The sequence below is a fragment of the Mastomys coucha genome, unplaced genomic scaffold (genome assembly GCF_008632895.1).
Source record: "Mastomys coucha isolate ucsf_1 unplaced genomic scaffold, UCSF_Mcou_1 pScaffold20, whole genome shotgun sequence".
In the NCBI taxonomy this organism is placed as follows: Eukaryota; Metazoa; Chordata; class Mammalia; order Rodentia; family Muridae; genus Mastomys; species Mastomys coucha.
In genome coordinates this window covers 31,671,607-31,683,950 of record NW_022196903.1, presented here as the reverse complement: position 1 = coordinate 31,683,950, position 12,344 = coordinate 31,671,607, and the positions used below count along the sequence as shown (strand labels likewise).

At 39.4% G+C, this 12,344-nt stretch overlaps 1 protein-coding gene across 1 annotated transcript in view; it reads left to right on the top strand.

Moving 5' to 3' along the window:
- The window catches only part of Ptn (pleiotrophin), a 90,219-nt gene extending 78,078 nt beyond the window's left edge, over positions 1 to 12,141 (top strand). Inside the window, exon 5 of the mRNA XM_031381540.1 lies at positions 11,968 to 12,141. Coding sequence (XP_031237400.1) covers positions 11,968 to 12,023 — 56 coding nt within the window. The 3' untranslated portion in view covers positions 12,024 to 12,141. The remainder of the gene's footprint in view (positions 1 to 11,967) is intronic.
- Positions 12,142 to 12,344: the final 203 nt, after the last annotated feature.

The following is a 12,344-nucleotide window of genomic DNA, read 5'->3' as shown; positions in this document are numbered from 1 at the left end:
AATATCCAATATCTCCAAATTTGGTCCCTGTTGTGAGTTACTCATGTATACCTCCATATGCATTTAAACACACCTGCTTGCTAGATATTAGACCTAAATCAGAATCTAGCAGCAAGGGAGTCTGGGAACTATAGGTGGCTGTTCAGATTATACCTAGAAACAGAGACTGACCTGTTCCAAAAGTCTTGGATTAGCATTTGGTGGGCTGATCTTTCAGAGCGGGCTGTCACAATGTGTTGGAGTCTAGTGTTCTTCTTTTCTTGCAGCAGAGGAGGTCTTTTTGCCATTTCATGGAGACAGCAGTGCCTAGAGAGGTTTTATGCAGGACAATGAATATATTTACAATAGAGTTAAGCTTTTCTTTCTTGAAACAATCATTGTTTTTCTCTCATGGGACTAATTGAGCTGTATTAACAGTGAAAATAAATTGGAAATCAAAGTTCCCCCTTGCAGATGCCTCTGTAGAAAGAACCACAGCAAAGAACGCTGAGAATTTTCTGAGTCTCTTTTCTCAAAGATCTTCTTAAATGTTTGAATCATTAAGGAATTAGAAAATAGCTGTCCCCTGAGAGATTCTGCTAGAGCCTGACCAATACAGATGTGGATGCTCTCAGCCAACTCTCCGACTGAGCACAGGGAACCCTAATGGAGGAGTTAGAGGAAGGATAGAAGGAGCTGAAAGGGTTTGCAACCCATAGGAAGAACAATATCAATCAACCAGACCTCCTAGAGCGCCCAGGAATTTAATCACTAAGCAAAGCGTACACATGGAGGGACTCTTGGCTTCAGCTGCATATGTAGCAAAGGGTTGCCTTATCTGGCATCAATGAGAGGGGAGGCCCTTGGTCGTGTGGAGGCTTGATGCTCCAGCATAGGGGAATGCTAGGGTGGTGAGGGGGAGTGGGTTGGTAGGTGGGTGGGGGAGCACCCTCATAGAAGCAGAGCAGAGGCATTGGGTGGGGGTTTGCAGAGAGGAAATCGGATAGGGGCATTCCATTTGAAATGTAAATAAACAAAATAACCAAGGCAGAAGGGATGATGGTCCTACCATTTGCCTCATTTTTGTGAATGGTGCAGCCAGGAAACAGACATGATCCTTTAGCTAGCAAAGGCATGATGAGGCTGGGATTGGCGCTTGTGTGGGAACTCCAGGAAGCTGTGGGTTTTCTGTAGGTTGCAAATGACATTGATTATCATTCTAGACTATTCTAATACTTTGAATTATGCCGTATGTAGCAATTTCTTCTTGTTGCTTTTTAAGTTAGGTGCATTAGTAGTATCTTGAAGTTCATTTAGGGCTTGCTTAGTTGGCAGGGTGTTCATTGGCATTTGAGTTTGTCTGGCATTATGGGCTTGTCCAAAATGTTCCCAGGATGCTCCATGGTGGAAAGTTAGATATCTGTCCTGCAGGTGATTGAGGAGATGAATGGAAGTTGGTCTGCCAGCTCTTCTATGATCCACAGTCTGCTACCAGTTTTGTTTGTTTGTTTTTGTTTTTGTTTTTTTTTAGTTTCTCTACTCATGATAATGTCTATTTCTCCCAATCCCATCCCCCTCCTCAGCTTCCAGCTCTTTCTAAAGTTTTCCATCACCTTGCTCTGTCTGGGCCAGCTGCCTAGCTTTCTCTTAGGTTTGATGATTCATCTTTACAGATCAAAAGAATAGCCACTGTCTAAAATCCAGGCTCTGTTGTGCACAGTGTGCAGCTTTTGCCAGCTGACTATTGAATGGTGAAATGGGTCAGTAAAGTGATATTCCCAGCATCCTCCATGCTCTCTGCTCTAAATAGATTCTTTTAGTATGTTCTTTTGAAGATAAAAGAAGTTCCCCAACATCTTTTCCCATTTTATTTATTTGGTTTTCTGTAGGTAGATGCTGTCATCTAGCAGGAAGAGGAATAGCTTCCCTGAGCATACAGAGTTTCCTAGGCTCTGAGAGTTTTAACAGTGTAGAAAGAGTGTATAGCGTAGAGTCTCCATGCAGAATAACTCATGACCTGCCCCCACCACCTACCCTCTGACTGGAGAGCAAGGTGATAAGGACCACAGTCCTTCCATTTGAGCAGCAGAAGAGACAGTATGGGGTATTGAAGGACTTGAGTTCTTCATGATCAGAGAGAAGCCCCCTTTCTCGGTACAGATCAGGCTCAGATTTTCATTGTTGCTATTCTTACTGAAAATTTTGACAGCACCTATAGTTTCATTTCCTACTTATAATATTATACCCAATGCAATACCTGGTTCTGTTCCCTTCATGTCAAAGTGATATATTTTATCCTTCAAATGCTGACAGCAAATGCCACAAAGCCTTGCTATTAAGATGAAATGATATGTTGTACACATATATGAAATTTTCCAAAAAAAAAATAAGTGAAAATATTATTGTAAAAGACAAAATGAAAATGCAGTCCCTAGGTGATATGCTTGATAAATGTGCAGTATTTTTGAGATGATTTTCTTGATTTCTGTTAATAGAGGCATTTTGGTTTATTTATTTATTTATTTTAAAGCAGTATGACTGCGTGGGTCACACTGGCCTAGAACTCACTGTGTAGCTCAGTTTGGCCCTGAGTTTACAATCCTCTTGCCTTACCTTCCTTAATGGTAGTATTGCATGGTAGAGTACTACCGTGGCCAACTTTAAGGTGGTTATTTACCTCAAAATTTCCTATGTAGGAAGACCTATGGTGATTGCAGTAGTAACTGTAGCTATGAGTTACGTACTCATGCAGTTCATAGCTTAGTGTGGTTTATATGCATGATACGCCTGAAGAGGCATAAAGTCCTAAAGTATATCCTGCAATATCCAGTTGTACAGACAGGGAAGCCAAAGCTGTAGAGAAGTTAGGTACTTAGGATAGGATCCCATCATAACAAGCAGAGCTGAGGACTTACACATGTGGCAGCTTGAGTCTGGATCGCTTGAATTGCACATGACCCTTCCCTGTGTATATTCAATACAGATTCCATGATTCCTATACAAAAATGGTAATGTATTCCAGACATATCCTAAATCATTACTAGCCTTCACAAGAATTCTCTCTGGACTTTTCCTGATCTTTGCTCCATACATTGTCCATGTGCTCTGCACCAGTCAAGCCAATCTTCCAGACTTCAGGAGATAGATGAATGGGTCTTGGCCAGAATGAATGAACGAAAGAATAGAGAATATATATAGGTCTTGGCCTGGCTCACGTAGGCTGTTCATGCACTGACTTCCAGTCTCTGCAGAGACAACACTGCTCAAAGCTCACCAGGAAGAAGGGTCTCGTGAGTGTTTAGATCTTGTCCTTACTCAAGAAACTTTGGTCCTGTTTGCAAAGGGAGACCTAAGAATGGGGAACTATAAATATTTGTGGTGTTTACTCCACTTTATGTCTACTTTTATCTCCTTGGATAAATTCCACACTTGGGAGGCTCATTAGCCATTCATACAGAACACAATATAATAATTAGTATTAAGGATGACAGCAAAATAGAACCATGTTCATAGTGAAAACTTAGTGTGCTGAGGATCCTGGGGTTTTCCTCCCCTGAAGGTTTTTTATCTCTTCCTTCTAATTTCTGAATCAAGAATTAATTTTTGTGTTCTTTGTAGCTTACTAGTGTTTCTTGAGTGTCATAAAAGTAGTTTAGTTCATTGGATATTTGATAGATGACAAGCCTTGTGCTGATTCATTGACATGGCTTGCCTCTCTTAATCCTCATAGCAGCTCAAAGATGTTTTACCATATTTTACAGTCTAGGAGTTACAATTTGTCTAAGTTTACCCTGTCAGTGAACAGCTAAGCTTGAAACAAATGTTGAGATTTCCACACCAAGAACTCCCAGAAGAATATTTTAAAATACAAGATTTATAAAAATGAAATCAATAATCTAGTTTGTGTGCGTGTGTGTGTGTGTGTGTGTGTGTGTGTGTGTGTGTGTGATAATTCAAAACAGCCAGACACGTATATTTGGAGCCATTTATGACAGAATCCTATTAAACAATTCCTGGCTTAAAGTTTCTCCTTGCATAGTAATTGCATTGAAACCAAATGATAACTTTCAGTGCTATATATTTATCCAACTGGGGGCCTACAATGAGGAATAGTAGATCAAGCCACCCTGCTGTACCAGTGGCCTCCCAGACAGAACCAGATCGTCTCTGCTCTGCTTTGAAATCTGTGCAGACTCTGTTGCCTGTCCAGGATGTGAGGCCCAGCTGTCCTGGTAACAAGTGCTGTCAGGAGGGAGTCATCCGTACTCCCAGCAGTCCCACTCAGCTCTGCACTGATGCAAAGCTGGCGGGAGCCTATGGGGAAATCAAAGCAGACTGGCTGGTGTTAAGCACATAGAGGCAGCGAAAGGAAAGAGAATAAACAAAGGCTTTTTCTAGAAGAGTAAGCATTATTCATAGAAAAGCTCACCAGAAATCCAAAGGCTGGGAGCAGATAAAAGTGTTCCTGGGGTGTCCTGCTTAGACACATAGAACACATATTAAAGTGTTCATAATATTCACTCTGTAAGATAACCTAAACCTATTTTCATTCTGGAAAAAAAAATAGAAGCTCCTATTTTTTTTTCAGACTTTCACCCAGACACACAAGAATAATAAATTCAGTGGCTATGAAGGGTGCTGTCAAGAGAATGTGAAAGATTCAGGGAGAGCCATTAAGGTCCAGTCTTTGCTGTGTTACAGGTGGATACTGGAGTCTCATTTGCTTGGAATCAGGAGTGTCAGCATGGAGATGGCTGAACAAAACTAATGTCATGTGCTTGTGTGACTATTATCGAACACAAAATGTGATATTTTCTACTGTTAATATTGAGAGTTAAGTACAAAATAATAGATTTGACTGTGATGTTTTCATACACACATGGCACTGTGATTTGCTTATGCCACCTGTTGTTACTCACTTTTGTCACGTTTCCTATCTCTTTCTTGTCACCTCTCACCCTCAAGTAGTCTCCCTTGTTTTCATGCCCTATATCATATGCTTACATATATAAATCTGGATTCTACATATGGCAGAAAACGTGCAGTAATTCTCATTCTCCTTTTCTGTAAATTTCTTTTTACTTTAATGTGTGTATGTGCACGCATGCATATGTATATGTATGCATGTAATAGATGGGGGTTGTCTTAGTCAGGGTTTCTATTCTCGCACAAACATCATGACCAAGAAGGAAGTTGGGGAGGAAAGGGTTTATTCAGCTTACACTTCCACATTTCTTTTCATCACCAAAGGAAGTCAGGACTGGAACTCAGGCAGGTCAGGAAGCAGGAGCTGATGCAGAGGCCAAGGAGGGATGTTACTGGCTTGCTTCCCCTGACTTTCTCAGCCTGCTCTCTTATAGAACCCAAGACTACCAGCCCAGGAATGGCACCATCCACAATGGCCCCTCCCTGGTCTGACACCATCCACAATGGCCCCTCCCTAGTCTGACACTAATTCAGTGTCCTATAAGAAAGCATTCCAGAGTGAGGACCTTAAACAGCATGCATGCATTACTTCATGTTTCTTGAGGCTAGATAAAGAGCAAGGTCTCTGTATACTGGGGTCTCCTGACACCTCTGCATTTGGCTTGTAGAAGGATGCTATCCCCCCCGTGTTCTCACTGTGCCTTTATTGTCTCTTCTAACAACGCCAGTCACCAGATTCAGGTTACATTTTAATTGACTTAATCTTTCAAATCCTCTGTCTCCAGACTTATTGATCTCAAGAGATACCAATTTAGGATTTAAGTATAGATTTAGTGTAACACATTTAGCCTATAATACTTTATCTATGTCTATAACTTTTTCAAAAATAATCTATTTTTATTCTTCACTCATATATTATATCCTGACCAGCCTTTCCCCTCCTTCATCTGCTCCAAATCCCCCTCCACCTTCCACCCCCAATACACTTCTCCTTTGCTTCTATGTAGAAAAGGAAAGACCTCCTGTGGATATCAACCAAGCATGGCATATCAAGTTGCAGTAAAACTAGCCACCTCTCCTCATATTAGGGCTGGACAAGGCAACTCGGTAGAAGGAAAATGGTCCCAAAAGGAGGCAAAAGAGTGAGAGACAGCCTCCATTCCCAATGTTAGGAGTCCCACAAGAACATCGAGATACACAACTGTAACATGCACAGAGGACCCAGGTGAGCCCCATGCAGGCTCCCTGGCTGTCAGCTCAGTCTCTGTGAGTCCCTATTGTCCCAGGTTAGTTGATTCTGTGGGTTTTCTTGTGGTGTCCTTTACCCCTCTGGCTCTTATATACCCCTCTTCCTCAAGACTCCATGTCTATAATTTTTTTGAACCCCAAGAAAAATCCATATGGAAGCATACAAGGAACAATTATTCAGGTTTAGTATGCAAAAAAAATATTCACATTCTAAAGTTTAAACTTCTCAGTTTTTCTCCACTGGTGATATGATATTGAAGTATTAGGAGGTATGGCAGTGGAAAACTCTGATGAGCTCATTGGAAATGTGGCATTTCTACCAGAACCAACCTATATAATCACCTATTACCTATCATTTGGCAAATGTTCTACCTGAGTCTTCATTTCAGGAATAGGATATTAAATATTGATATGTCTTCCCTAATGTCTCAGGGAGGAAGAGGTCCAGTAGGGAAGCCACTGCTGAGTACAAGGCCATGGTGTTGGCCCACAGACTCGGGAAGGCAAAAACAGACTTTTGCTGAAAAGGAGAAAGCCAAATATTAATTTCTCATCTCTGTGAGTGATTAGGTGTGGTTAAGATATGAGAATTATGCAAGTATATTAGTGAAGTAATAATTAAATTTGTCCATTTTCTACCTAGTACACACAAGTGTCAAGCCAGTCAGTGTCTCTGGCACACCAGTGTTCAGCTGCCCTGTCTCTTGTGTGGACTGTGCCATGAAGACCTCTTCTGCCCCACTCCCAAAAGGATGTGGGAAGTTGGGTGGGAAAAGAGACTGGGGTGCTTGTAGAAAGGAATCTTAAATTGTACAAAGTAAACTTACCTTATAATATTTTAGTTGTCACTATTATCAATTCACACTATTTATTGCCATTTGCATATTTGTTTACAATAGTTTACTGATAGGTGTGTGAGTTCTTTTGGTTACCTAACCTCTTTTTGGACTTTTATTAACTTGCCTCTATTTTGGTTGCAATAAATAGTCTTCCTCTATTTAATATGCTATACATTATTAATCATATTAACCTAGCAAACATTATTTATATTACTTTCTAATAGTTTAGTATCTAAGATATTTTAAAATTTAACAATATTTATACTATATAATTTAAGTGGACCTGTGTGAAGATTTAATAAAAGTCATCCTTTTGGAGAGCCTGGGCAGCTAGAACCTGGATCAAGACAGAGAAAAGATTCATGCAGTCATGATTCCACCAATCTCCGCATCATTGTTGAGGTTCAGTATAAGGAGTCACACATGTCATACATAAGACATGAATGAGATAGCTCATTCTTAAGTGCTAGCTAGTTGTTTTAAATATGCCCACCAAACATAGAAAGGATCTTGATGATAACCAGGCTCCCAGATGCACTTCTACTATGGTGGTTTTGTATTGTGACAGGCTCTTGTACTTTTGGTGAGTTCCTGTCATTTACTGAACCATGTTCAAAAAGCAAACTCAGTATTCTCCTGAGCTCTCAATGGGCAGTGTGCACTTTTGGGTCTTTTATTTTATCTCTAAGAAGGAGAGAATGACTTGTTTCTATTCTTGTCGTTGATTTCTCCCGCTGCTTTACTGAATCAAAGCTGCTTAGCTGAAGCCAACTGGGAACAGAGGCTGATATTTGACATCATTTCTTCTCATAAATTCCCTGTTAGTTTTCTCTGCACACAGCAGCCACATGAGATAGAAGAACCATATGATATCTCTCATATTAATAATCCCTCTTCATTCTTCTGACTAGTCGTATTGCTGTGAAGAGATACAATGATCACTGCAACTCTTATGAGGGAAAGCATTTACTTGGAGATTACTGTTTCAGAAATTTAGTTCTGAAGGTACCATGAGGTGCTGAGAAGAAGGTATATCCTAACCATGAACTAACTAGAACCCTCAGAGCTCCCAGGCTCTCAACCACCAACCAAGGACTGCACATGGAGGGGTCTGATTGTTCTGGCAGCATGTGTATAGTAGAGGATTGCAATTTGATCATCAGTAGGAGGAGAAGAGCTCGGCCCTGTGAAAGTTCTGTGCCCCAGTGTAGGGGAATGCCAGGGCCAATAAGTGGGAAAGGGTGGGTTAGCAGGCATGGGGAGGGAGGAGGCAACAGGGGTTTGTTTTTGTTTTTGTTGTTTCTTTGTTTTTTGGAAGGGAAACTAGGAATGGAGAAATTTACATGTAAATAAAGAAAATATCTAATAAAAAAGAAAAGAAATTTAGTTCATTGTCAGCATGGCAGGAAGCATGGCAGTGTGTAGGCAGACATGGTGTTGTAGGAGCCAAGAGTTCTACATCTGGATTTACATATTATGGAAAGAGAGAGATGTTAGACCTGGATTGAGTATGTGAAACTCCAAAGTTTATCCCTAGTGACACACTTTCTCCAATAAGACCACAGCTATTCTAATAAGGTTACAGATCCTAATCCCTGTGAATATATCCACTCCCTAGTGCATGAGCCTATGGGGGTGATTCCTATTAAACCCACCATATGGTCTTTCTTCTTTTGTGTCATTTTTGCTAAGAAACTGAGACAAACCTGGTCCAGAATACTCAATTCTCCCACTCAGTGGGAAAGTATTGGTTCTTAAATCTTTAAATGGTTGTCACTCTCTCAGGGCTGCCTTCTGACCCCATTTCTCTCAGATTTCTCTGATACAGAAAACAGATTAGAAGTTTATTCTGACAACTGCACAGCAGTTGTTCCTAAAGAACTGTGGAGAGAAGAGGAAGAGATGATTCATGCCTTTTGATTATTCAGCTTTGAGAAACAAATTCACTGTGATAGGATTCCATAGAAACCACTGATAAGAGTTTAGATAAGAATTTATAAGCAGTTAAGTTGCCAGTACAGATCTGGAGTTTTAAAATACCGTATTGTTCTTTTTAGTGCATCATCTCCCAATAAGCCATACTCAGACAAAATTTACATGCACCTTGATTTGAAGGCAAAAATAGCAAAATATGATGACAGCAATCCAAATGAGCTAAAGAAGAAGAAGAAGAAGAAGAAGAAGAAGAAGAAGAAGAAGAAGAAGAAGAAGAAGAAGAAGAAGAAGAAGAAGAAGAAATGTTTAAAAAATAGGATACTTTATTTCATATCAGGGAATACTACTTGGTTTTGTTTTAGAGTTTATTCAAGTGGCAAAGAAAGTGGTTCAATAGATACTTTTAGATTTATTTATTTTTATTTTATGTGTATGAGTGCTTTGTCTACATGTATTCTGTGAACCAAGCATGTATCTAATGTTCACAGTGGTCAGAAAAGCCATCCAATCCCTGGAAATGGAGTTACAGATGATTGGGTACCTCTATCTGGGTGCTGGGAACTGAACCTATATCCACTGCAAGAGCAGCAAGTACTTTAACCACTGAACCATCTTTCTAGTACTCAACAACTCTCAGTGCATTCCTAATAAAAACAATAGGAACAATAGGAAGAAGTATAACTAGAGCTTGCCAATAATCATGTTTCCATATTGTGAATTGATTGATAACTCCTGTTGACATGTAAATGCTTCTATTTTGTTTACAGGCATTCATGTTTCAGAACAGAAAAGTTATTGATATTTCTAAAAATGATGAAATAACTCAGAAGAAATTATCCTTTTCTCATATTGCATAGTATACATAAACATTTTTCTTCTTAGTAATTCATTTTCCTTGTAGACACCCTCTCTTTTATAGCACAGGAATCTGCTGTATATTTGCAGTAAATTAGCAAGAAAAATTGGCCTTAGGCATGATCAATGGCATGACCATCAACACAAATGTTGCCTTAAAATACTTAAAAAAATTAAAAGATCTACAGAGCAATCCCAAAAACAATTTAAATTTTTTTGTAATACCTGTTCTTTGAAGACACCTTTGTGTTCCTTCCTCTATTGCATATGAAGATCTCAAGCTACATCTGATCTATAGTCCAGATAGCATGCTTATTTATTTCTCATTGAAAAAAAAAAGAATGTTTGGGAGGAAGTTGTAGTGAAGTGGGATCTTTGAGGTCATCATCACATTCAATACTCCTAATAGTCTTCAGTGAGGAGACAGGTTTATTTTTGCCAATTGGCGGGAAACAGAAGCAAATGGACTAATTTCTGCCACACAGAACTGATGTACATCAGACATTGACATGAACAAGTGCTGTAAGATAACACTTGCTTTTTAGTGTGCGCTTAACAAAAATCTCTATGTTTCTGCTTGAAAAAAAATACATCCCAGGATGTGTTATGATATAGCTTTTATTAATTTCTTCCCATTCTTCTCATTTCCCTTGTCTTTCTTATTGGTAGTTGGTATACTTTGCAGTAATTCCATTAGTTCAGAGACCATAATAATGATAGGGTTTATGTTTATGATTCATAGCAATAGGAGGTGTTTAAAACCTTACCATTTTGTTGGAAGGTCTTAGGATTTTATAAACACTTCCCAGGACATTGTAAACACAATGGCATCTCTAATCCAAATGTGTGAACATAGTTTTGTTTTGTTTTTTACAGAGCCACTATCGCCTTGTATCTCTATCTCAACTAAGAACACTATCCTCTATGAACTTAATCATCAGCTAAGGGATGGATGGAGGTTTGCAATCCCAGGAAGCTAAACTATCAGGGTGTAGCTGATGTGTGCTTGTTTTTGTATTTGTCTACACAAGCCCATATTACACTTAGAATGTATGGAGCAGAGCTGTCCATTAGGCATCACTGAAGAGATAGAACGTGCCATTCATCTAGCAGGTAGCCCTTTGTCTCACATCTTTCACAGTTGTTCATTTCTTGGCACTCGTCTCTGCCTCACAGTCTCAGTTCAGGTGCAGAAAAGCTCCAGCTTGGGATATGAATTAACATTTGTTGTGCCATGCCACTTGGTTCTGTTCGTGTTAACTAAGGTGTCCTACTGTTACACATCAGTGTCTGGATCCTTCTGGCTCTTAATGCTCTTCAAAGTGGTTACTGTATGACCATCATAAAGCAATGAGTGGTGATCCTTGTGCTCAAATCAACCCTTCTTATGGTAGTCACCTTACAAGACTACTGAAATGAAATGGGCTTTACCTACAGAGTTTATTCAGTCCTTTCTCTAAGAAAACAATGTTAACCTTCCAAATGTGACCCACTATGTTCTCATTATCAGGAAAAGAGAGACAGTAAGAAGACTGAATAGAAAAAAAGATGGAGTCATTTGGCATAAATCCTCATGGGTTAGTGGATCTAGTCTAGATCAGGTTGATAACTTCTATGTGTTTTACCCAGCTCTATAAGACCCTCTAAACAAAGCTCCATCAGACTATATACTGTATGGTCCATAGTTCTCCTATAAAGAGCTGCTTGAATCTATTATCAGTGGGTGAGACCCAGAGTGGAAACACTTTGGAACTCTTTGCTCAGAAGGAAAAAACCAAGTGAATGCTAATGACTATTCAGTTGGAGGGACTGTGAGAGGTAATGGAACTAAGCCTTCCATCCTGAAGCCTTCCATCAAGTGGAGGCCTGCTTTACTCTCAAGTGAGGCCAGCCTGCTGCATATGTCTCTAAGAGGACCCTCACATGATGTTTGCCATTCCAAATGGAGACAATCAGCAGGATAGCAAGCATGTTTAGCTATGCACATAGGTAGGCTGTGATCTTGCTTATCCTTATAGATACTTCTCTAGTTTGTCTGTGTGCACATGCCCACACATTGACAACTTATCAAGAGCAAATACCTTGTCTGTTGACCTTGGCCAACTCTAAGCAGAATGGCTTTCCTAGCATATTGATTAGTACCTTGATGCTATCTTCTTTTCTTTCTCTCTCTTTTAAATTGCAGCGGAATCAAAGAAGAAGAAAAAGGAAGGCAAGAAACAGGAGAAGATGCTGGATTAAAAGATGCTACCTTCTGTGGACCAGGAAAAGGACATCAGCAAACAGGATCAGTTAATTATTACATTTATACCTACTGTAGGCTTTTTATTCAACAGTTATCTGTAGCTTAAGTACATAATAGGCAAAAACAAAAAGAAAAATGTTTTTGTAGTAGCGTTTTTTTTAAATGTATACCATAGTACCAGTAGGGGTTTATAATAAAGGACTATAATACTATTTAGGAAGTTGAGATATAGTACATGATAGGAAGTAGGATTGAGGTAAGTTTTTTGTTTTGTTTTGTTTTGGTTTGGTTTGGTTCTGTTTTTTTTTTTTTTTTTT